At 56.8% G+C, this 23,495-nt stretch overlaps 1 protein-coding gene across 12 annotated transcripts; it reads left to right on the forward strand.

Moving 5' to 3' along the window:
- The first annotated feature begins 8 nt into the window (after positions 1–8).
- On the forward strand, positions 9–23,351 carry SMPD4 (sphingomyelin phosphodiesterase 4). Of its 12 annotated transcripts, none has more exons than XM_070626767.1 (20): positions 148–275; positions 1,866–1,946; positions 3,609–3,695; positions 4,567–4,709; positions 5,121–5,196; positions 5,750–5,858; positions 5,960–6,012; positions 6,584–6,735; positions 8,695–8,827; positions 11,673–11,744; positions 14,521–14,682; positions 17,402–17,547; positions 18,291–18,381; positions 18,681–18,781; positions 19,388–19,551; positions 20,001–20,206; positions 20,787–21,020; positions 21,308–21,439; positions 21,630–21,758; positions 21,891–23,351. In XM_070626767.1, exons 1-20 carry the CDS (start codon positions 201–203, stop codon positions 22,218–22,220), a joined length of 2,676 nt encoding a protein of 891 aa, XP_070482868.1. In that variant the 5' UTR covers positions 148–200; the 3' UTR covers positions 22,221–23,351. The 12 variants fall into 12 exon arrangements, with proteins under 12 accessions (XP_070482880.1, XP_070482868.1, XP_070482869.1 ...); XM_070626768.1 differs by having other exon boundaries at positions 149–275; positions 14,521–14,652; XM_070626769.1 differs by having other exon boundaries at positions 149–275; positions 14,521–14,607.
- The last annotated feature ends 144 nt before the right edge of the window (positions 23,352–23,495 follow it).

Here is a 23,495-nt window from a genome sequence, read left to right on the forward strand (position 1 = left end):
GCGCTCGCGCAGTCCTTGCCGGGACAAGTCGGCCGCCCAGAAGTTTGGCGCGCAGCTGTCCCTCCCTGCGCACGCGCCGCCAGAGGCGGAGACGCAAAACTTGGCCGTCGTTTTGCGCAGGCGCCTTTAGAGGTAGAGGCTCCCATTGGTTGCGGCCCGTTTCCCGCCCAGCCAGGGGACGTGACGCCACGCGCAGCTTGATGACGACATTTGGGCGCTCGGTAACTGAACGGCAGCCTCTGTCCCTGAGGCAAGGGAGGCTGTGGACTCCACACGTGAGTGGCGGGAGCCGTGCGCGGGACCGCCCCGCGTCCTAGCGGCCTCCCCGAACCTCCGCCGGAGCCGTCGCCGTTCCTCCGCGAGCCCCGGGCCGGGCCGAGCCGGCAGCGCTCTCCTGACACCTTCCTGCCGCCTCCCGCGCCTGCCCCGGCGGTGCTCGGTTACCGCGCGGTGAACGGGCCGGAGGAGGGGAGCTCCGATTAAAGTGGAGCCTCGGGTCAGCCAGAGGTGTGGCCCCCGAGCCCTCCTCCCCGTGTGGCTCGATCTCCGAGCCTCAGTTTCCCCATCTGTAGGAGGGGCCGCCGAGGCTCGCCTCACAGGACACCGGTGAGCCGGAGCGGGAGCAGAGCGGCCGCGGGGAGGGGTGGCGCGACCGGCGTCGCTGGGCGCTGCGGCTCTCGGGAGAGCCCGCTGAGGCGGGAGCCGCTCCGGAGGGCGGGGCGGGAGGCGTGCTGGCAGCCGGGCCCAGGCGGAGAGACGCCGCCTCCTCTGGGGCCCGGGTCGCGCCTGCGGCCTTTTCCTCCCGCCGCTGCCCGGGCGGCGCTCCTGAGCGCGGGTGCTCTCCTCTCGTCTCACCTCCGCGCCACTGCCTCGCTCTGGAGCGGGCGCCCTGTTCCCGGGAGCCCTGGGCCCCGGCCTGCGGCGGGGCTTCCGTCTTCCTCAGCGGGTGTTCACAGCAGGGCGCCCGCCTTCGGCGTGGGCACAGCCCTCCGGAGGACCCCGCCTCCGGGCTGCTTGTCCGGGCCTGGGTCTTCCGTGTGGGGCCGGGGCGGAGGCGGGCGTCTGCGGAGCTGGTCCCACTATCCTGACGGCTCCTGCAGAGGCTCCCTGGGCGCGCTGTCCCCCCGAGCCTCCGTTCAGCCGAGGCGACACGGAGGCCATGGCCGCCTGTCCCCTGAGAGACCGCGAGCAGGTCTGTGTGTGTGGCTCCCGGCCCTGCCCGTTACCCGCCGGCCAGGGCGAGGGGCTCGGCTTCTCTCCGTCTCCGGCTGCTCGTCTGTGCGGCGCCAGGCCTGGTGTGAGGCCGGGCTTTCTGTTCTCGCTTAAAGAAGCCAGAGGCTTACAGCCCCTGCGCTCGCTGCCTCCCAGCCACGCGGCGTCCGCCTCTCCTGTGCCCGGAGGCCCTGGGGGAGACTCTGCTTCCGTGCCCGTCCAGGCGGCAGCAGCTCCCTGGGGCTGTGGGACGGGGGCTGCGTCTCCCGCCTGTCCTCCGCGGCTGCTCTGCAGCGGCCCCCCGACTGGAGGCTCTCGCGGTGTCTACAGAGTCCCGTCCCCTCAGTGCCTAGCGGGGCAGGGGCGCTGGGGGCTGTCTGTAGAGGTCTGCCTGCCCCCCAGGGTTGAGTGAGAAGTGCTGGGGAGCCCTTCCACCAGCCTGGCTCCTGGCAGGGCTGTGCCAGCGCCACCCAGCGTTGGCGAGGACCCCCCTCGAGCTTGGTGAGGCTGGCGCTGTGCACGCGGGAGAGGCGCCTTCCGTGGGACGCGGGCCTGGCCTGCAGCGGGTGGTCACCAGCGTGTCCCTGTGTTACACTGTGAGGCGGGCAGCGTTCTGCGGAGGCAGGTGCTGAGGTTTCCTCTTGCTTCCACAGTGCTTTCCTGAGACGGCGGTTTCCACCTCCACGGGAGCTGTCATGGCATTCCCTCACCTGCAGCAGCCCAGCTTCCTACTGGTGAGTGTGGCATGAGGACATTCGTGTAGCCGAGGGACTGGAGCCTGCTTTCCACAGGCTGGAAGAACTCTCCCGTGGGTGTTCTGGGGCGTGTGATGGGAGTAACACTGGACTGGCTTAGAATCCTTAGGTTTGACTCTGCCTCCTGTTGGTGCAGGACCTTGGGGTTCCTCAACCGCTAAGCCCTGGTTTTCTCATCTACAAGACGAATTGACTCAAACGCCGTTTTCTTACTTCCCAGGGTGTGGGGAAGAGCAGTGAAAAGGACGTAGGTCCGAATTGTCACGTCTCGTAATTCCTTACACAAAAGTGAGGTGTTTTAATAATCATGACTGTTGTCAGTGAAAAATGGAGGGACACAGCTATGCTGGGGGCCACCAGAACTGTACTTAAGCATTAAGCATAATCCTGAGAAGTTAGTGTGAGGTGGATGTCAGTGGCGAAAGTTTCTAATTTCACTTCCTGGAAGATGCTTTCGGTAAACTTTTACTTGGGACGTTCTTCCTCAGTGCACCCTCTGGAGCCAACAGATCTGCCCCATGGCCTGAACAGCCCAGGTCTCCGCCTCTGCCTGAGCTCTGTGGACTCTGCCCGCATTAGCAAGTGGACAAACCCTCTTGGTTAAAATTCTGGCATTTCCTTCGGATGTTTATCCATTTGCGTGGAGGCTTCTTTTCTTCGTGGAGTCAGGACACATAGTGCTTTCCCGCGCCCCGTGACCTCGGGTATATGTCCTCAGTCCTTGTCCTCGATGTTCTCTCTCCATCACCTTCGTGATTAGTGTCGGCACTTGGCTGAAACTATCTGCGGTTTTTAGCCTGCCTTATTTCTTTTTTTCTTTTGCTGAGGAACGTTCGCCCTAAGCTATTATCTGTTGCCAATCTTCCTCTTTTTGCTTGAGGAAGCTTTACCCCAGGCTAATACCTGTGCCAGTCTTTCTCTACTTTATATGTGGGTCAGTGCCACAGTACAGCTGCCAATGAGTGGTGTAGGTCCTGGGAACCGAACCTGGGCCACCAAAGCGGAGCGTGCCAAACTTAACCACTAGGCTATGGTGCAAGCCCTTGCCTTATTTCTTAAGGTGATGAATTTAATAGGTTCATTATCTACTGAGTAGAGGACATCTTGGTTAAGAGGGCTTAAATGACAACAAATGACACCGTCATACCATTGGTCATTCTCACTGGTGATCACAGTGGGGTGAATCAAGAGTGGTCAGTCATGGGAAATCTCCAGTTCATGTGTGCACACTGGGTGAGTGCTCTGTGGTCTTTGAGGGGTGCCCTACACAATAGGGGTCCTCTCCTGCTGTGGGGTTGACCCTGGAGCTGACCCCTTGCTTTCGGATCAGATGGAAGTCACTTTTGTTATGCTAATGTGCCGTTCTCTCAGGTAACTGGAGGTGCCTGAAGGAGGGTGCTGGGAAGCAAGCCTGAGAATCACTGGTCTAGAGAGCATAGGACCTTGCCTCTCTTCTAGTAGCATCCTTTAGGCCACTGCCACATACATGACCTGATGGATGAGGTGTTGGAGAATCAGGCCAGTGGTGTGTGTCTGAGTCCTGCCCAGCATTTGGATTTCTCTTTTGACTTGAGCCAGAATATCAGCAAAAGCTGCAAGATGAATATGCTCCTGATTTTTTTGATTTGTTCTGTCTTCTAGGCTAGCCTGAAAGCTGACTCTGTAAATAAACCCTTTGCTCAGCGCTGCCAAGACTTGGTTAAAGTCATTGAAGATTTTCCAGCAAAGGTACAGCTCTGCTAGTGTCTCTGGGATGTGTCTCATACATCCTTAAGAAACGTTATTACTGATCCTCACCTCTGAGCACTGGCCTATGGAGGCCTGACCTGGTATTGTGACTGTCACGTTTATAGACACATTTAAACATGTGAACACGTAAACCAGGGGTCCTCAACTGTGGATGCTTGTGTCCCATGTGGGATACTTGGCGATGTCTGGAGACATTTTTAGTTGTCAGATGCATATAGTGCTACTAGTATTGAGTAGGTGGGAGCTAGGCATGCCGGTAACCATCTCACAGTGCACAGGACAGCCCCCACAACAAAGAAGTGTCCAACTCAAAATGTCAGCAGTGCCAAGGTTGGAAACCCTGATGTAAATACTGAAAATGTATATTTACGTCACATGTGGAATTGTCAAATAGTAAGGGTAAGTAAGTGCAAGAAGTTGGCCTGGACAAGGAGTTACTACCAAATGACAGTAAGTCATAGTTTCAAGGGCTCACTCTGAGACAGGAGGTTGAGGCCCTTTTTAATAAAACTCTCTTCAGATCAGAAATTTCTGACATTTTTTTAAAAACCTTTTAATCATAGACTGACTTCATTAATTGGCCGACACGTGAAGCAGTCTTGCTTGCTATGCCACGCAACCACAGCGAAAGAATCCAAAGCTGCTCCTCCTGTTGGCACTGTTGTGCCAGGGTTCCTGTGGGTCTCTGAACCAGGGAGTGACATCCTCAGAGAACTGGGCCCGAGAGGGAGGTGGGCAGCATGTGGTGCAGGACTAGAGCTGGGCGGGGAGGCCCACATGGCACACAGCCCGTCCGTGGGCACTGGTCCTCGGCGAGCCTGCCCAAAGCCTCACTGGCACGCTGTTTCAGGAGCTGCAGACCATCTTCCCATGGCTGGTAGAGAGCATCTTCGGCAGCTTGGATGGCGTCCTTGTTGGCTGGAACCTCCGCTGCTTACAGGGACGTGTGAGCCCTGTAGAGTACAGCATTGCGATGGAATTTCTAGACCCTGGGTAAGTAGGTTTGTCACCTGAGGGGCTGGGTGTTTTCCTGTTGTGACCCCCCCCCCCCTTTTTTTTTTTGAGGAAGATTAGCCCTGAGCTAACATCTGCAGCCAATCCTCCTCTTTTTGCTGAGGAAGACTGGCCCTGAGCTGACGTCCATGCCCATCCTTCTCTACTTTTCTTTTCATGTGTGGGATGCCTGCCACAGCATAGCTTGACAAGCAGTGCGTAGGTCCATACCCGGGATCCAAACCAGTGACCCTGGGCCACCAAAGCAGAATGTGCAAACTTAATCACTGTACCACCAGGCCGGCCCACCCCATTTTTAAATCACTCTATTTTTCAAAGTTAAAAAACAATCAAAGCAAGATGGTTTGTAGTTCATTTGCCCTGTGCTTGTTGGTTTAATTTCATCTTCAGTGGCCCGATGATGAAGCTGGTCTATAAACTGCAAGCTGAAGACTATAAGTTTGACTTTCCGGTCTCCTACCTGCCTGTAAGTACACCATGTGAGGACAGCTATGCTGGGGGTGGAGAGCCCTATGCAGCGGCTGCGGTAGTGGTGGGTGGGCCAGCCCTCAGAGGGGCTGTGACAGTGGGCAAGAGAAGCCACAGTGTCTGCTCAGGGCCCAGGAGGCATCACAAGTTGCAGCTTCAGTGGTTTTTATAAAGATCACTCCAAACTCTGCCGATGGGGAAAGCGCCGTGCCGCCTGGTGACAGGCAGGGCCGTGTGACTGGTCACTTTGTTTTTCCAGGTTTGCAGTCCTGCAGGGCAAATTAAGGGGTGACTTGCTTGGTGGGTATGAGAAGCACAGGAGATGGGATTTATCAAGAGCCTGGCTACACTCAGAAACATGCACAGCTGCTGCCCTTGCTGTTTGCACATCTTTGTGAAGGCTCCTTTGCTCAAGTGCCACGCAGAGACAGCACTGGTCCCACGGGCAGGGTCTCTGTGCTGGTCTCCTCAACAGCCTTCCCAAAGGGCTGCGCCACATGTGGGGCACCGTGCCGGGACCTGCCCACGAGCCCACCTCCCTCTCCCTGCAGGGTCCCGTGAAGGCCTCCATCCAGGAGCGCGTGCTCCCAGACAGCCCTCTGTACCACAACAAGGTCCAGTTTCCCCCGCCTGGGGGCCTCGGTCTGAACCTGGCTCTCAGTATCCTTTTGTCGGCCCTGAGGGTGGGAGGCTGTGGGTGGCCAGCACAGTGCTGGGGGGTGGCCAGCAACCGTGCTATTTGCCCCTAACACTGCCTTCAGGTCCGTTTGAGTATTACCTGTTCTTCTTTGCGTTGAGCCTCATCACTCAGAAGGTACAGAAGCGATGTCTGTGAGCGGTTTGCTTTTGCAAAGCCCCTCGTGAAGGGTGGGGGCCATGACCCCGGGCTCTTGTTTTCACACGGAGAAGAGGGAGCTTGGATTTGCCCGAGCGCCACCTGTTGGCCCTTCCTTGTCTTCTGTTTCTCCTTTTCCTTTCCCGCCTCCTTTCTGCGGGTCCTTCTTTCATTCTGCCTCCAGCCTTTGCTCTTCAAGCCGTCCTTACTTAGTGAGGATGACAGGCTGGTGGGCAGACTTACCAGCCAGTGTGGGGTGACCTGAGCACCCCAGGTGGCGGTCAGGGAGGCTTCCCACAGAAGGTGCTTGCTGGGCGTGGGGTCAGGGTGGAGGTGCCGGGGTGTTCACATGCCGGCAGGACTGAGGGGTCTAGTGAGGCCCTCTGCAGTGGGAACTTTTCTGGCATTGCCCTGGGTGCTCGTGGGCCGGCCTCGGGGACACAGCCCACGTCCCACGGCCTCCCTGCATTGAGTCAAGCCTGCGATTGCTGGGTTCAGCAGCCTGGGGCGATACCCAGAGCCACACGCTAATGTGAGTTTCATTTTCCAGCCACTCCCCGGAGCCCTGCACATTCGTACTTCAGACTGTGCCTATTTCATCCTGGTGGACAGGTACCTCTCATGGTTCCTGCCCACAGAAGGCAATGTGCTCCCCCTACTCTCCTCCAGTCCGGGGGCGCCCAGCCCCTCACCAGCTCCCAGGTAAGGCTCTTGGCCAGTGCCTGAGGTGGCCAATGCCTCCTGTTAGCCGTTAAGGCCTGGCCCTTCCCCGAGGCAGTGGCCCAGTCAGTGGGCACTGCTTATGGGGACGATGGTGCCACTCTTTGTCCAGGGTTCCCTGATTTTTCTTATACCTGAGATTCCCCATCTTCACCTGCCGAGGCAGACTGGAGGGTGAGGGTGAGGAGGACATCTGTATTTTGGTTTTCAGGAGCCATCCCTGCACTGTCAGGTCCTGTGGCCTCATTGACAGGGCCTGGCTCTGATGTGGGAACAGGCTGTGTTCTGCCTGTAGCAGCCCCCATCACATGCAGCACCCAAGCCTCACACTGAGGCACTGAGCAGGGTGGCAGATGACTTGAAGGTGAGAGCTGATTGATGGTGTTGGGCCGATGGTTCTGGAGAGAAAGAACGTGTAGGCAGGCCATGGAAGGTTGACCCATGGACAAATGAGAATAGTAGGAATCTGTGTGGGCTCCAGGACCAAGTCTTGGCCTGAACCAGAGGCCTTGGGGTGAAGAGCCTTTTGTGTCAATCCAAGCAGGCTGGACTGTGCAGGAGGGGAATGAGCACCAGCCTGAGCCCAAGGGTGAACTGGGGACTGCTGAGCCCTAAACGTGGGGCCTCTTGGCCAACTCTCCCCAGGAGACCCCCCTGCCCCGGCAGCTGCCGCCTGTGCTCCTCTGAGCCCTCCTCCACCTCACTGGCCCCTTGCCTTCCCTGGGAGGCTGCAGGCAGGCTCTTTCCTGCAGGTGCTGGCCACTCACATCTGCTGGTCCATGCCATGCCATTACCCCAAATTCCCACGTGTGGACAGATGCCCCCAAGGAAAAGGCGTTGAAAGTGGGGGCACAGAAGTGGGGAGAGGCTTCCCTGGCATTGGTGATGCTGCGGCCGAGAAGGAGGACTTGGGTGGGCCGGGTTCATTCCCTCTCCAGGGCAGACTTCAGCTGCCAGGCAGTTTTCTAGGCCCAATTTTGTTTGCTGTTTCAACATACAATTTCAGACTTACAGAAAAGTTGCTGCACACAACATTAAGAACTTTCAGAGATTCTTCACCCAGATTTTTGAATTGTTTCATCCTCTCTCGATTTATCTGCATAGGTTTCTTTCTGCGCCATGTGAATAAGTTATAGATGTAATGCCCCGTAACCTCTTAATGTTTCAGAGTGTGTTTCCTAAAAGCTGTGCATTCTCCTTCATAACCACAGCACTTCCATCCAGATCAGGGAGTTCGTATTGCTACCAGGCCACCATCTAATCCTCAGACCCCACTCAGGTTTCACCAGCTGCCCTGCTAATGTCTGCTGCCTGGCTGGCACCCAGAGCAGGTCCACTCGCTGCATGCAGTTGTCACTTTAGTGACCGTCAGTCTGGAACGGTCCCTCAGTCTTTCCTTACCTTCACGCCTTTAAAGTGTGCAGCCTGGGTGTGGGTGTTCTCAAGTGTTTCCTTTGGATCAGGCCCAGGGTGGGTGTTGGAAGGAGCACTGCAGGTGTGGCCCAGGGTGTCTGTCCCCCATTACTGGTGACATTAGCTTGATCACTGGGCTAAGGGGTGTTGGCCAGGTTTTCCTGCTGTAAAGTTAAAGACTTTGTGCCCAAATTAATTAACAAGGGGGATTTAGTGGGAAAATATACTAAGACTATGCAGTTATCACTAGTGTTAGCATCCCCTGATGATCTTCGGCCAGATCAGCTATTAATAAGTTGGTTGCCAACTGATGCTTTTCTGATTTCCTCACTCTTACATGTATTAGTGGGTACTCTATGGTAAGGAAGACTTTTCTATTTATTTGTATGTATCAACATGGACTTGGGGGTCATTGTATGATTGAACAGACTGTAATCATTACTGCTGTCATTGATTTTGAAGTCCAGATCGCCCCTGCTTATGCCAGCAGGAGTCCCTAACTAAGGCCTGCTTCTGTGTCTCCCTCAGGACGCCAGCCATGCCTTTCGCTTCCTATGGCCTCCACCACACCAGCCTCCTGAAGCGACACATCTCTCATCAGACATCTGTGAATGCAGACCCTGCCTCCCATGAGATCTGGAGGTCAGAAACTCTGCTCCAGGTGAGAGCCAAGGCAGCTCTTCTCTGCTTCCATTTCAAATAAACTGCTCAGCCACCTTCTGCCCTGTGGGGCAGAGGCCTAAAGACTGCCCCTCATCCTGTGGGTGGTTCTAAATTGTTAGTATTTTCCTACTGTGATGTTTAGAAAACAGAGATGGAAGAAATTTGCCCACCTGTCTAACCTATATGTCATTGGGAGTGTTTTTCATCCCAGGATTCCCTGTCCACAGTTTTGTTTTTCTCATGGTGATGTAATAGCTGTGCAGTCTTCTAGTTTCCAATGGATCCGTGTAAGTGCTCTCCCCACCTGACCTGGCCTTTCTGACCCACTCCCATGTCTATGTTTCCTGGGATCACCATCCTGTGGGTATAAACCCTATGCCAGCAACATTTTTATGACGCTGAGTGGAGAGGTCCCTCAAAGACTTCACCTCAGTCGGCAGGCAGCCCCCAGCCCTTCCATGTCAGGGGATCCAAAAGGGTGGTGGAGGGGCCGGCCTGGTGGCGCAGCGGTTAAGTTCACACGTTCCACTTCTTGGTGGCCAGGGGTTCACCGGTTCGGATTCTGGGTGTAGACATGGCACTGCTTGGCAAGTGCCATGCTGTGGTAGGCGTCCCACGTATAAAGCAGAGGAGGATGGGCATGGGTGTTAGCTCAGGGCCAGTCTTCCTCAGCCAAAAACAGGAGGATTGGCAGTACTTAGCTCAGGGCTAATCTTCCTCCAAAAAAAACCCCAAAAAACAAAAGGGTGGCGGCGGGACCCCTTGTCTGCCCATATGCGGGCTCCAGACCCTCCCTCAGGCATGGGCTGGCTCATTTCCACAGTGCACCGCTGGCACCCCCCAGGCTTGAGTGTCTCTTCCAAACACATCTTGGAGGAATTTGGCTGGTTCTGACCCTGGATTCTGGAGTTGTTGAGTTGGTAACTGCAAGCATTGCTTGTTGACAGCCTGGAATGTGTATAAAATGGGACTCTGTCCCCCCTACCCTGTACGTCACTCTTGGCGTGTGGGTTGCTGTGCTTTTTGAGGCTTCCATGTTGTTGTCACAGCAGCACCGGGAGGTCGGACAGCTGGAATTATCATCTGTGTTCACAGAAGGGTCTCCTGGTGCTTCCAGTGGCCCACACTGATGTGGGCTCTCGCTCTGCCAGCCTGTGAGGAGGGCAGGCCACCAAGATGAGCTTACAGGGCAGAACTGGAGGGTTATTTCCTGGACTGAAATGCTCGTGCCCTTTTTTTTTTTTTTTAATTAAAAAAGTTTTTAGGACTTGTGGTAAAATACATAAAATTTACCACCTTAACACTTTTAAAGTGTACACTCAGTAGTGTTAAATGTGTTCACATGGTTATAATGTATCTGCAGAACTTTGTCATGCTGTAAAACTGAACCTCTATACCCATTAAACAATAATTGCTCATTTACCCCTTCCCCCAGCCCCTGGCAACCACCACACTACTTTCTGTCTCTGTGAATTTGACTACTCTAGGTATCTAGATGAGTGGAATCACACAGTATTTGTCTTTTTAAGACTGACTTATTTCACTTAGCATAGTGTCTTCGGGGTTCATTCACATTGTAGCATGTGTCAGAATTTCCTTCCTTCAGGCTGAATAATATTCCATTGTATGGATATACCACATTTTGTTTATCCATTCATCTGTTGATGGTCACTTGGGTTGCTTCCAGTTCTTGGCTACTGAAAATAATACTGTTATTAAGACGGATATGCAAATATCTCTTTGAGACTCTACTTTCAGTTTCTGGGAGGTATATACCCAGAAGTGTAATTGCTGGACCATCCGGTAATTCTCTTTAATTTTTTGAGGAACCACCTTACTGTTCTCCACGGTAGCTGCACCACTTTACATTCCTTCCATTAATGCACAAAGGTTCCGATTCGTCTGCATCCTCACCAGTGCTTGTTATTTTCTGTGTTTTGATTATAACTATCCTCATGGCTATGAGGTGGTATCTCATTGTGATTTTGGTTAGCATTGTCCTAATGATTAGTGGTGTTGAATATCTTCTCAGGTCCTTATTGGCTGTTTGCCACTTGTCCTCTTTGGAGAAATGTCTATTCAAATCCTTTGCCTATTCTTGAATTCAGTTGTTGTTTTATTTTTGTTGCTGAGTTTTAGGGTTTCTCTATATAGCCTGATATTAATCCCTTATTAGATATGTAATTTGCAAATATTTTCCCCCATTCTGTGGCTTGCCTTTTTATTCCGTCGATGGTGCCTTTTTTTTTTTTTAAAGATTTTATTTTTTCCTTTTTCTCCCCAAAGCCCCCCCCCCCCCCCCCCGGTACATAGTTGTATATTCTTCGTTGTGGGTCCTTCTAGTTGTGGTATGTGGGACGCTGCCTCAGCGTGGTTTGATGAGTGGTGCCATGTCCGCGCCCAGGATTCGAACCAACGAAACACTGGGCCGCCTGCAGCGGAGCGCGCGAACTTAACCACTCGGCCACGGGGCCAGCCCCTTCGTCGATAGTGCCTTTTGATGCACAAAAGTTTTTAATTTTCATGAAGTCCAGTTTGTCTATTTTTTTCCTTTGTAGTGTGTGCTTTTGGAGTCGTATCTAAGAAATCATTGCCAAATTCAATGTCATGAAGCTTTCTCCCCGTTTGCTTCTAAGAGTTTGATAGTTTCAGCTCTTACATTTAACTCTTTGATCCATTTTGAGTTATTTTTTGTATGTGGTGTGAGGTAAGGGTCCTGCTTATTCATTTGCATGTGGAGATCCTGGTTTCTGGCAGCATTTGTTGAAAAGACTGTCCTTTCCCCATTAAATGGTGGTGATGCCTTGTTGAACATCATTAGACCAGCTAATGCTCTTTTGCAGGTTTTTGTTGAAATGTGGCTTCATCATTATTCCTTGGAGATGTACCAAAAAATGCAGTCCCCTCATGCCAAGGTATGTTGCCACAGCCTTTTCCCATCTCCTGCTCTGGCCCTGGTGTGCCTGGTCAGCCTGCTGCTTCCTGTCCTCGATCACAGCTACTTTCTGAGGGCTGGATAGTGGGAAGCAGAAACCCACCTTCACCCCTCACTGAGTTGCTGAACAGCAGGTGGGTTTTGTTCTGTGGTGGGTTTGCACCCTAGGGCTGGAGGCCTGTGCTCTCTGGGGTCATGCCCGTGCTAATCCCAGAGCCCCCTCCCTGGCAGCATGAGCAGATGAAGTTGTGGTGCTTGTGTTCTGGGACTGGGGGAGCTGTGATGCCTCTGGGAGTCACGTCCAGGTCTGTCCCCTCTACCGTCACAGTGCCTCCTGCTTTCCCCCTGAGGTGGCCCCTGGCAGACCCAGCCCACCCTGGTGCCCACGCTGCCCTCCACTTCCTCTAGAGCGTTGACAGGCAGCCATTTTGGGGGTGGGTGGGGTCTGACACCTTCCCACACACCCCCTGGCCTGTCCTCTCCTCGCTTTTCCCCCATCTCTTGCTGGGCAGCATACTGTGTGCTGCTGAAGGCAGCATTGGCCTGTAACTGCGTCCACAGCTTCTGTGCACCAGTTTGTTCCTCACACTTGGTTTTTGTCACTGCCAGATACAATTCTCGAGGGCTTCCCTAAGAATTACGGATCCTGGGTGAAAATTGAGGAGGGCAGCCTGCAGGTTTTGCTGTGTGATTCTTGGGAGAAGCCGTGGTTCTCCTGCTTCAGAGCCTTGGCCACCAGTTCTGCGGCCCCAGTGCTCTGCTGTATGGACGCTGGGGGTGTGCAACCCCTGCCACTGCTCTCTTAAAGTGCAGGGCACCCTAAATCTCCATCCTTGGCGTCACATGGGAGGAGGAGGAAAGCCAGGACTCTGTCCTGGACCTCTCATGTTGCAAAGCCCCTGCACTGCCCTCTTGCTTCCAGAGCAGACTTGCTGCATGTTCCTGGCCAGTGCATGAGTAATCGGGCCAGGGGGCTTCTCCCCTGGGGTCCTGGGAGCCTTGCTCAGCCCCTGTGCGTGTGGCTTGATCTGCAGAGGCCGCTTCGCTGTATTGCCTTCCTGTCTGCTCTTTCTGTCTCCTGAGCCGGTGGAAGCACGCCCATCTTAATTTTTAGTAGTAGATCTGCCAGCCAAAAGGCCTTCTGCACTGTGTGTCTCCTGGAAGCCCTGGGGTCAGTGTTCCTGGTGTTAGGGATGCAGGAGGTGCAGCTCCTGGAGGTCCCACAGTGGGTCCGTGGCTGGGCAGGGTCCCGTGTATACTGCTCCCAGAGGCCCAGGCCTCCATTGACCCCAGCTTGCCGAGTGGGGCTTCTGGAAGGGCCAGTAGTAAGGACGGCCACAGCCCTGCAGCCTGCAGGCCACTGTGGGGCCTGCCTTGCGTTCCTGCAGGTAGGGGCAGGGATCCAACGGGGGACCTGTGTGTTCCCTCAGCCCTTGCTGAGAGCTGCAGCCAAGCCCAGGATTGGCTGGAGGAAGGCTGTGAAGGGCCCCCGCCTCATTGCTGTGCTCCTTCCCAGCCCTGCTCTGCGTGTCTCTGGCTGTGCCTGTTTCCTCAGAGTCTGGCACATGCGCTCTGATCTCTCCTCTGTGAAGCCCAGTGGGGCATGCTGCTCAGGTGGGAGGCTGGCCCTCACGGGGCAGGATGTGTGCGGGGCCGGCTCTGAGCTGTGCTTGGCTGAAGGGGGCTGCTTCAGCAGGCCTCGATGCTGCAGCAGGTAGGGCTGAGGGTCCTGGGCTGGGAGCCAGATAGCATGCCCTCTCAGCTGTTGTCCCCGGTGTCCATGGCTGTCCCAGCTTCAGAGTTCTAGCCGCCTCAGGGTGTGTGTGGCCGTGGCCAGATTCTCAGGGACTTCTGACATTGGAACTGATGGAAGGCTCTGTATCTGGAGGGTGGAGGTCCTGGTGAGGTAGAGGCTGATCTTCCCAGAACTAGAACGGATGAGTGTTTGGGCCACTTGAGCTATTTCTGGAATGTGGGGTGTAGAGGGTGCCAGGTGAGCCTGTGCTGCCTTTGGGAACCCATCCCCAGGCAGAGGGATCCATTCAGGACGGGACACTGATTGGATGTTGGAGCCAGGAATTGAGCACATCATGTATCGCCTTAGTGAATTTCTCGTCGGGACAACCCAGGGAAGTCCAATAAATTACATATTTTTCCTTCCTGGCCAGAGACGCCTCCATGTGGAACTGGCTCCTCAAAAGTTTCTGTGAGCCTCAGGGCCTTCAGGGCCTTGGTGGCCGGCAGTGTGTCCCAGTAAGGCCCCTGGGCTTCTGGTGGGCGGCAGCATGCATGCACTGCACACACTGTGATCAGGGTCGAGAGAGAGCAGGACCCTCTGGAAGGAGAGTGAGTGTGGCTGACCTCAGGGAGCTGGAGAGGCCTTCAGGCCCCGGCGACATGGAGGGGGCTGCCCAGGTGACCTTGAGGGTCTGTCCTTCCCTAGTCCCTCTGCCTGGGAGGTGGAGGAGCATGCCCTCCTCAGGCCTGGCTCCGGTCCACCCCCCGGAGGGTGGGGCTGGTCTGGGCGGCTGAGAGGGGATGTCTCCTGGCCTGAGGCTGTTGGGCTGTGGTTGTTGGATTGTCACTGACCTGCTTTTGTTTTTGTTGTTTTCTCTCCTTACTTCTGGGCTCGTTCTCACTTCTTTTCTCTCCCCACTCTCCCCTTCCCTTCTGCCCTGCCTCCGCTTCTCCTCTGCCCTCTGCCCCTGCCCCGCCCCCACCTTTTCTCTTGGCTTCTCTATTTTGTTGTCTCTCAGCTGGAGGTTCTGCACTACCGACTCAGTGTCTCCAGCGCCCTCCACAGCCCTGCCCAACCCAGCCTCCAGGCCCTCCACGCCTACCAAGTACTGGCCGCTCTCGTTTTGTTCCTTTTCACGCCTGCCCGTGGTGTAAGCCACAGAGCTAACGTCAGTGCAGTGGTAAAGCGAGGGGCTGGCAGGGGGCTGGCTGGGGGTGATTCAGAGACCTGTTCCAGGCAGATTGAGGCCCATGTGTGTGAGGAGGGAGCAGTAGGGGTCAGCCTTCAACCTGGCCCAGCCCCACCTTTGCAGACTAGCCTGGGTTGGGGTGTGCATCATGTGGCAGGGAGCAAGGCAGATGACCCCAGCTTGCTATGGGATCACAGAACCTGCCTAGCCAAGCCCTAAGCCAGCTGAGGTGTTGCAGTTCTCAGGTGTTGGAGGGCTCTGTGCTTGGTCCTGGTTCGAGGGAGCGAAATGGTGCAGCCTTTGCAGTGGCCTGACTTGCCCGCGGCCCGCGGTGCAGGCCTGGCACTCAGGAACTGACTGAGGAGGCAGAGGCCCTGGGACCTGTGGGTGGTATGGTTCTGCCAACCCGAGCCATGTGTGAGGCAGAGTGTAAGGAGAATGTGGTGCTCAGCCCCCAGCCCAGAGAGTCTGTCAATCCCTGGGCGAGCCAGGGCCTGGCCTTCTCCTCTGAGCCTGGCCTCTTGTGGCCTCATGGACTCCTCTAGAGGCGGATGAGAACCGGTGGTGATCTCATGGCGACTGTGGTCTGCTTAGGCGAAGTGACCAGTGTGTGGACAAATCTGAGGTCAGTGATGTGGAGTTCAGACCTGGAGGCTGTTTCAGGCCAACAATCTGTGGTTCCTTGATTCACAAGATGCTTGCCAGGAAGTCTGGACAGGAACCACTCAAACGTATATCTGGAGCCGTGTTCATGGCCAAGGGCCTGTCCAGTCACCCTGGGTGGGAACACACAGCACTGACCTTGAGAACAAGATGAGGAATCACGTTTTGCTGGGATGGGATGGTGAGTGCAGTTCACAGCGAGCTTCCCGCTCAGAAGCAGCAGCTGCAAGGGGGAGGGAAAGGAACAATCCAGAAGGGCTAGTGTGGACGGCTGGGCACAGGAGTGGGGGCCATTCCGGCCTCTGTTGGGGAGGGTCTCACTTGGCTACAAGCAGGGTCCCTGGAGAAGCATCCTGGCTGCCTTCCCTTCCAAGGAGGGCCGAGAGCCCTGGGAGAGGCATACAGAGCTCCAGCGAGAGCCAGGCCCGTGAGAAATGCTGCAGACTTTGGAAAGGTGTCCTTAAAAGGGGAGGAGGCCATGTGCAGCTATAGTCAGAGACTCCCATGGGGATTTGGCTCAGGAGGGTGGGGAATTGGAGGAAAATAAGTTTGACTTGACAAACCTAGACGGAAGATCACCCGAGAGGGTTCCAGTGTGGTTGCTGGGGTCATGTGGGGGGAGCCTGGCTCTACAGAAACACCGCAGAAGGTGGGACGAGGTAGGGCAGGGGTCCCTGTTCCCAAGTGGATGCGCTCGCCTCCCCTGAGCCGACAGGGTGGTAACCAGGGTCAGAGCAAGGGGCCAGGAATGAGAGAGGGGAGGCTCCCGGTGGGGAGTCATGGCCTGGCATTGGTGCCCTATGGTTTTAGATGCCCTTCTAATCTTCTTATTATTAAAATCTTCCTTTTTTCTCAAAACAATGCAAGTTCCTTGCACAAAGACTTACAAAATGTAGATAAGCAAAAGAAAATTACCTCTGGCCTCCTGGAGTTCCATCCCCAGATGTAGTGCCCCGTGGGATGTGTCGCCTGGGCCTGTGGCAGTGTTTCCATAACAGAGCTGAGTGGACGGGGCTGTGGGCAGCAGTGGCGCCAGGGCTGGGGCTTGGGGCCCGTGTGAGGCCTGCTGCACCTGGGATGTGCCAGGAGGTGGGGCTTGCGCCAGCCTCAGCACCGCATGGGATTTGGACATGGCTGCTAAATGCTCCTCCGTCAAGGTTATGGAGGCCCCAGGGGACTGGGGATGAGGGTGGGAGAGGAGCGTGTCGCTCTGGACACCCCAGAGCTGGGAGCCATGCCGTCCACCACTTCCTCAGGGGCCCCACCCTGATCTCCATTGCTGAATGGCCAGCACTCGGCTCTCCTCTCAGGTCTGGGTCTCAGAGATCCTTCATGGACTCCATGAATCGAAAGTTCGGCTCCAGATTGAGGGTGGCTTGGTTTGGGGGTTGTGTTAACCACAGGTCCATTAGTAAGGGAGGAAGGGCTGCCATAGGCTGAGCCCCAAAGAGCCGTGTCCAGGAGGGGGAGCAGGTGGGAGGGTGGGGTTGCGGCAGGAAGAGGACCTGGGGAGGGGTTCACCCAAAAGGGAAAGCCGTGGCCCCAGTGAGCTGTCTGCACATGCCCGGGAGGTGGGCAGGGGACCCCCAAATCCAGATCACAGTGGATGCTGGCTTGCCCTGCCCCCTGCTCCTTCTCCTCCAGCTAGCTGGGAGCTGGGGACCCAGATGGGCAGCAGTGACCTGAGTCGCCCACAGAGGGTGCAGAAAAGGGGTCTGAAGCACGCAGGGAAGCCCTTGGCAGACGTGTCTGTTTTAGGAAGCCATCCCAGGGCGCACGGCAGGCACTGGGCCAGGCGCTTCACCGCTTTGAGCCTGTCTCTGGTAGACCCAGCCGTTAGACCCAGCAGCACGTGGCTCATCTGCCCGGTGCCAGGCACGGGTGGGGCCTGCGGTGGCCCACTGCCAGCCCAGCCCACCTCTCCTGTCAGGGAAGCAGAGAGACAGGCCCAGGCTGAGTGGGGTCAGCCCTGGGGGCCGAGCACAGGGAGAGCTGGGAGCCCTCCTCCTGACCGCGTGGTCCTGAGGCCACGCCCTCCCCATCTTAGGAGCCGTTCATGCCCACGGAGGAGCATGTGCTGGTGGTGCGCCTGCTGCTGAAGCACCTGCACGCCTTCTCCCACAGCCTGAAGGCCGAGCAGCTCTCTCCCTCCGCCCACTCCCACGCCGCCAGCCCCTTGGAGGAGTTCAAACGGTGGGTACGGGGCCATCGGCAGGGCTCCTGTCCCCAGCTGGCCGCCTCCTTGTCCCACACACACATGTCGTCCACGGTGACATCTGCCCAGGTGTGTGAGACCTCTGCAGGCTGGGGCAGGTGGGAAATCACCTTGTCCCCTCCTGGGTCTGTCTCCTCACCCCCTACAGGCCCCTCAGAGTCTTGGCAACAGAGCCGGGTCGGGGCTGCCCAGCTGCTTCTCCGGCTGCCGTGGCCTTTCCTTCCAGGCTTGCCCTCTTCAGTGGAAAGAGCCAGGCTGGCTGGGCCGAGGCCCCATCTTGCTGCTCCACCTTGTCCATCCTCCCCAGCGCTGGGCAGGAGTGGGAGCTCTGCGTTGACAGTATTCCACAGAGCACCCAGGAAAGGCAGCGGGCTGGGAGCACCTCCACAGCAGGTGGCTCAGTTGTGACTGGAGACCGCGCTCTGCGCTGCTCCCTGCTCCCCCCACGTCAGGAGAAGGCTGGGGTGGTGGCCTGACTCTCAGGCTCACTGGGACCAGCAGAGTGAGCAACTTGTGTGGGGTGAGCTGAGGTGAAGTGCACACAGAGCCATGCTGGGTCAGCTGTGCGTGTGCTGTGTGTCCTTTGACGTTCTCTAACCTCTCTGAACCTTGGTCCTTTCCTCTGAAGAATGGGGCTACAGTAGGAGGCCTCACCCCCAGGGGTGCCCCCTGGCAGAGCCGACCCTTGCAAACGGGAGGTGACCCTCCCCTCTCCCTGCAGGGCCGCTGTCCCGAGGTTTGTCCAGCAGAAGCTCTACCTCTTCCTGCAGCACTGCTTCGGCCACTGGCCCCTGGACGCGTCGTTCAGAGCCGTGAGTGTCAGCCTGTCACAGCTTCGCCTTTGCCCTCCGTGTGCCCTTGATGACAGAGGTCCTGGGGGGCAGACATGGGAGGGACTCAGCTGTTCACTCTCAGGGCCATGGGAAGAGACCAGAACCAGCGGCACCCCTGCCCTCCCCAGCAGAGCCGAAGCCCGTGGCTCGGGCTACACCTGCTCCCTGAGCTCCTCCCAGGAACCGGCTCCAGGCCACACAAGGATTCGGCCCAAAGCCTAGCCCACAGCCACCTGCGTGCCAGTCACCGGGCCCTTGGGGCACACATGTCTCCCCAGGTCCTGGAGATGTGGCTGAGCTACCTGCAGCCCTGGAGGTATGCGCCTGAGAAGCAGGCTCAGAGCAGTGACTACCAGGCCCGGTGTGTGTCGGAGAGATGGTGAGCGCTGGTACCCTATCCTCCCCGAGGGGACCTGCTTGAGGGGCCTCTTGGGGCTCTTCTCTGAGGGCCCACAGGGTAGGAGCACAGTCTGCCCCCTCCTTGACCCTGCTGTGTCTTGCCTGGGCCCTGGGATGGATTTCCTGCAGAAACTGTCTCCTTGCCATTATCGTCCCAGATGCATGGTTCACGCTTACCCCCAAACTGCCCCTCAACCCTTACTCACCAGCTCCCTGCATGGCAGCCGCCAAAACTGCCTCCCATTATCTCCTTGCAGCCCACCCCAGCCTGCCACTGGCACCTCTGCTCCTTGACCACCTTCCCCTGTGCGCCCCTCTGGGCCCTGGCCAACTCTGCTACAGTGGTCTTGATCCTGTAGGAAAGAGCCTCGTCCTGTGGAAGATTCCTTTGTCTGCAGGGGGCCTAGTCTCCCCTGCCTCTGTCCTGCCTCCTCCAGCCCCTCAGCCCCGATTTGTGATACTTCCATGAGGTCATGGCTGGGAAAAATGTGGAACCCCAGGAAGAGCAGGGTGCAGTGGAGGCGAGGCCAGTGCAGCCCTGCCTCCAGAAGGAGGTCTGGCCCCTGACACACTGCTCCATCCCCAGGGCGCCCTTCGTGCAGGAGAACCTGCTGATGTACACCAAGCTCTTTGTGGGCTTCCTGAGTCGTGCACTCCGCACCGACCTGGTCAGCCCCAAGAACGCACTCATGGTCTTCCGAGTGGCCAAAGTCTTTGCCCAGCCCAACCTGGCTGAAATGATCCAGAAAGGTAAGCCCTTTGCTGGCAGATAGCAGCACTTAAAGAGGGACCCACAGACCCTGCGTGCACCGCATGGGCTTGTGGGTGGCCTTGGTGAAGGGTGCTGTGGGGACCCCTGGGGCACGGTGATGGGGTGAGCCTGGCTGCTGCCCGCCTTACCCTGGTGCTGCTGGACTCGTGGCCGCGGGTGTGCCCAGTAGGAGGGGAAGCAGAGCTCCAAGCTTCGGCTCCCCAGTGACCCTGGTGGTGGCATCAAGAGATGATCTCGGTCCCAGTAATGCTTTCGTCTCAGCCAGCTTTGTGAGGCGTTGGCCCCTCTGGCTTCCTGCTGGTGAGGGGCTCCACGCCACGCGGTCACCCCCTCAGAAACCTTTGGAGGAGCTCAGGAAGCCTGTCCGTGGCAGCTGGGTATTTTGCGCCCTTGGAAGCCGAAGCCAGAGTCAGATCCTGCCTTCCAGGCGAGCAGCTGTTCCTGGAGCCCGAGCTGGTCATCCCCCACCGCCAACACCGCCTCCTCGCAGCTCCCCCATTCACCAGTAGCTTCCTGTCGTCATGGCCGCCTGCTGTCACCGACAACTCTTTCAAGGTGAAGAGCCACGTCTACGGCCTGGAGGGCCAGGACTGCAAGTACACCCCGATGTTCGGGCCCGAGGTCCGGACACTGGTGAGTGAGTCGGGGGTCTTCCGGGCCCCAGCACACCAGGGAAGACCCGCTTGGTTCAGGAAAGAGAAAAGGAAGGCTGGTGTCAAGTAGATGCTGCTACAGCCCGGCGCCTTTGGTGCAGTGAAGTCTGATTCTTTAATTTCTTTTTTTTTTTTTTAAAGGTTGGCCCTGAGTTAACATCTGATGCCAGTCTTTTTTGTTGTTGTTCTCCCCCAAAGTCCCCCAGTACATAACTGTATATTCTACTTGAAGGTCCTTCTAATTCTACTGTGTGGGATGCCGCCTCAACATGGCTTGATAAGCGGTGCCATGTCCACACCCAGGATCTGGGCCAGCAAAACTCTGTCCCACTGAAGTAGAGAGCACGAACTTAACCACTCAGCCACGGGGCTGGCCCTTGATTCTTTTCTGATAATAAAGGCCGTGTTTGTTGGGAATTTCCCACACTTAGAGTACACATCTTAGTCTTTAAAGATCCTCGTCACATGGAAGCCACCCCTCCTGGCCATCTGATCTGTTGGTGGCTGGGTGGTGTGAGGTGACACCCCTGAAGCAGGCTGACCTGCCCGTCTCCCCACAGGTCTTGCGCCTGGCTCAGCTCATCACGCAGGCCAAGCAGACTGCCAAGTGCCTCTCTGACCAGTGTGGGGAGAGCGCAGCAGCCCGGCCCTTTCTGTCATGGTTGGGCTTCTGCCCCACAGACACAAATGGCTCCTATGCAGCCAACGACCTGGATGAATTGGGACAAGACAGTGTCCGCAAGACGGATGAGTACCTGGAGAAGGCCCTGGAGTACCTGTGCCAGATGTTCCGAGTATGAGCCGTGGAGCTCTCCCCTCCTGGGGTTTGGTGCCACAACCCTCACCCCATGCCCAGGCAGGACTGGCCACCTGCCAGGACCTGGTGTGGTTCCTGCTGCACAGGGCCCCTGGGCTCCTCTGGTAGGAGATGCTGGCCCCTACCTGCAATGTCATGTCTGGGTTCCCTCGTTCTCACTGTTAGAGGCCCGGGCGGTGAACAGCAGTCTCCTCCCTCCCCTTGGAAACTGGAAGCGGTGGTGAGAAGCGGCCACTGCCTCATGAGGGGCTTCCTCTCTGACAGCTCAGCGAGGCCCAGCTCGCCCAGCTCACACTTGCCTTGGGGACAACTCAGGATGAGAATGGAAAGAAGCAGCTCCCAGACTGCATTGTTGGGGAGGACGGACTCATCCTCACGCCCCTGGGCCGTTACCAGGTAAGGCCTGTGTCCCGCGGGGGTCTGGCTTTGTAGGCAGCGTGACCGTAGGTCCCACCAGCCTGTCCTTGTCTCCCCCGTCACCCCCAGAGCAGACACATCTCCTCTTAGTCATTGGCAAAGGTGTATTTTCTGGATTGTGCCCATGGCCTGGGTTTCATCTGGGGCTCTCCTCTCCTGCTGCTTCTAGATCATCAACGGGCTGCGCAAGTTTGACATCGAGTACCAGGGGGACGCGGAGTTGCAGCCCATCCGGAGCTATGAGATTGCCAGCCTGGTCCGCCTGCTCTTCCGGCTGTCCTCCGCCATCAACTGCAGGGTGAGTGTGCTCAGGAGGGCCACACCCTCATCTCTGTGCCCCCTTCCCGTCCTCCCCAGTCTTGGGGAGAAGCCAGGTGGAGACTGCAGTCCTTGACCTGTGCCCATCCCCGGGCCTTTTTCTGTGCTCTAGTTCGCAGGCCAGATGGCAGCCCTGTGTTCCCGGGCCGACTTCCTCGGCAGCTTCTGTCGCTACCACCTCACGGAGCCCGGGCTGGCAGACAGGCACCTGCTGAGCCCTGTGCAGCGGGGGCGCACGGCTAGCCGTGCCCAGGGCCCCAGGCTCAGCCTGCGCTTCCTGGGCAGCTATCGGACGCTGCTGTCGCTGCTGCTGGCCTTCTTTGTGGCCTCTCTCTTCTGCATCGGGCCCCTGCCCTGCACTCTCCTCCTCGTGCTGGGCTACCTCCTCTACGCCGTGGCCATGACGCTGCTGACCGAGCGGGGCAAGCTGCACCACCTCTGACCGTGGGCTGGCCGTGAACCTGGGCAAGTCAGTGGGATGGCCTCACGGCCCTTCCCTTAGACCAGGAAGGCCACCTCCGAGCCTGAGCCCAGTTGCCTTTGAGCTTCTAGGGGATGTTTTCCTACAGCTTTGGAACCATCCGGAAGAACCTGAAATGAGAGGTACGCGGCGTCAAAGGGTCGCAAGTCACCTAGCCACTGGGCCCTCCCTCCTTCCGTAAGCTGGAGGCCCCGCAGTGCGGTGGCTCTCGAGGCCTTTCCCTTCTTCAGCCATTTGAGGGTTTAGCCGTGTGAAGCGCAGGAGTCAGGGTGTCCCTGGGAGGGGCTTTGGCCTCTGCCCTCGCTGTCCTTGAGGTAGGCAGTGTGTAGCGAGTCTCCTCCCCCAGGGACACCAGGACAGTAGCTCAGCCTCCGGCTTCAGGAAAGAATCAAAGACCCTAAAAGCGATTGGTGAGGAAATTAGATGACAGTTCTCTGATTCCTAATTTTAAAGCTACGTTTTGCCGCATTTGGCAAAGCGAGGGTCATTTTCCTTCTTGTTCTCCCCGCCATCCTGAGGCTCGGCCGTGTGATTTTGCATTGAAGGAGAAAAGATCCTCCAGGAGCCCAGATGCTTAAGGAACAGTGCTTCCCCTCTGGCTCCCTTCCAGCCCCCGAGCCATCGAGCACGGTGCACAGCAGCTGCCTGGCACCACCACCTGGTCCGGGTCGGGCTCTCATCCCTGTGGGCGGAGGGGAGGTGGTGGGGCCGCCGAGTGGGGCATCTGGTCTACAACCAAAGACGATCAAAAGCATTTGTATCTTCAATAAAATGAAGTGCTCAGAGACACAGTACCGTTCGGTAACACCTGAGTGTTCACACGACACAACGGTTCTGTGTGCACTGTCAGAAACCATCCCCTGAGGTCTTGAGTGCCTTCCTTCATCGCACAGATGACGCTCGGAGAGAACAACGCCTCAACAGTGATTTTAAACCAAGTTTGCTTTTGTTTTTAAGTTTTCACGCTGTAAATGTTAGGCTTTGTATTTTGACGTAAACTCAAAACAATGGCATTTTTTGGGGCCTGTGACCAAACATCAAACCAGATTTATAACCGACCGCAGATCTGAATAAACCCGCTCTTGCTCCTGAGTCTTGTGGTGCCTGGGTTCAGCCTCTAGTGAGGTCACCTACGCGGTCTGCTGAGCACTTGGGGACAGCAGAGACCACTGGGTACCCTGTTGTCCTCGCCCAGGGGGACAGTGCGTTCCTTTACAGTGGCAATAGGCCGATGCG

This window comes from Equus przewalskii, chromosome 7 (genome assembly GCF_037783145.1).
Source record: "Equus przewalskii isolate Varuska chromosome 7, EquPr2, whole genome shotgun sequence".
In the NCBI taxonomy this organism is placed as follows: Eukaryota; Metazoa; Chordata; class Mammalia; order Perissodactyla; family Equidae; genus Equus; species Equus przewalskii.

Excerpts from the sequence above, each read along its gene's own strand:
- SMPD4 (XM_070626767.1), top strand. The coding sequence starts at position 201 with ATGACGACATTTGGGCGCTCGGTAACTGAACGGCAGCCTCTGTCCCTG. Across the intron at positions 3,696-4,566 it reads TTGAAGATTTTCCAGCAAAG|GAGCTGCAGACCATCTTCCC; the intron begins GTACAGCTCTGC and ends ACGCTGTTTCAG. Across the intron at positions 5,197-5,749 it reads TTCCGGTCTCCTACCTGCCT|GGTCCCGTGAAGGCCTCCAT; the intron begins GTAAGTACACCA and ends CTCTCCCTGCAG.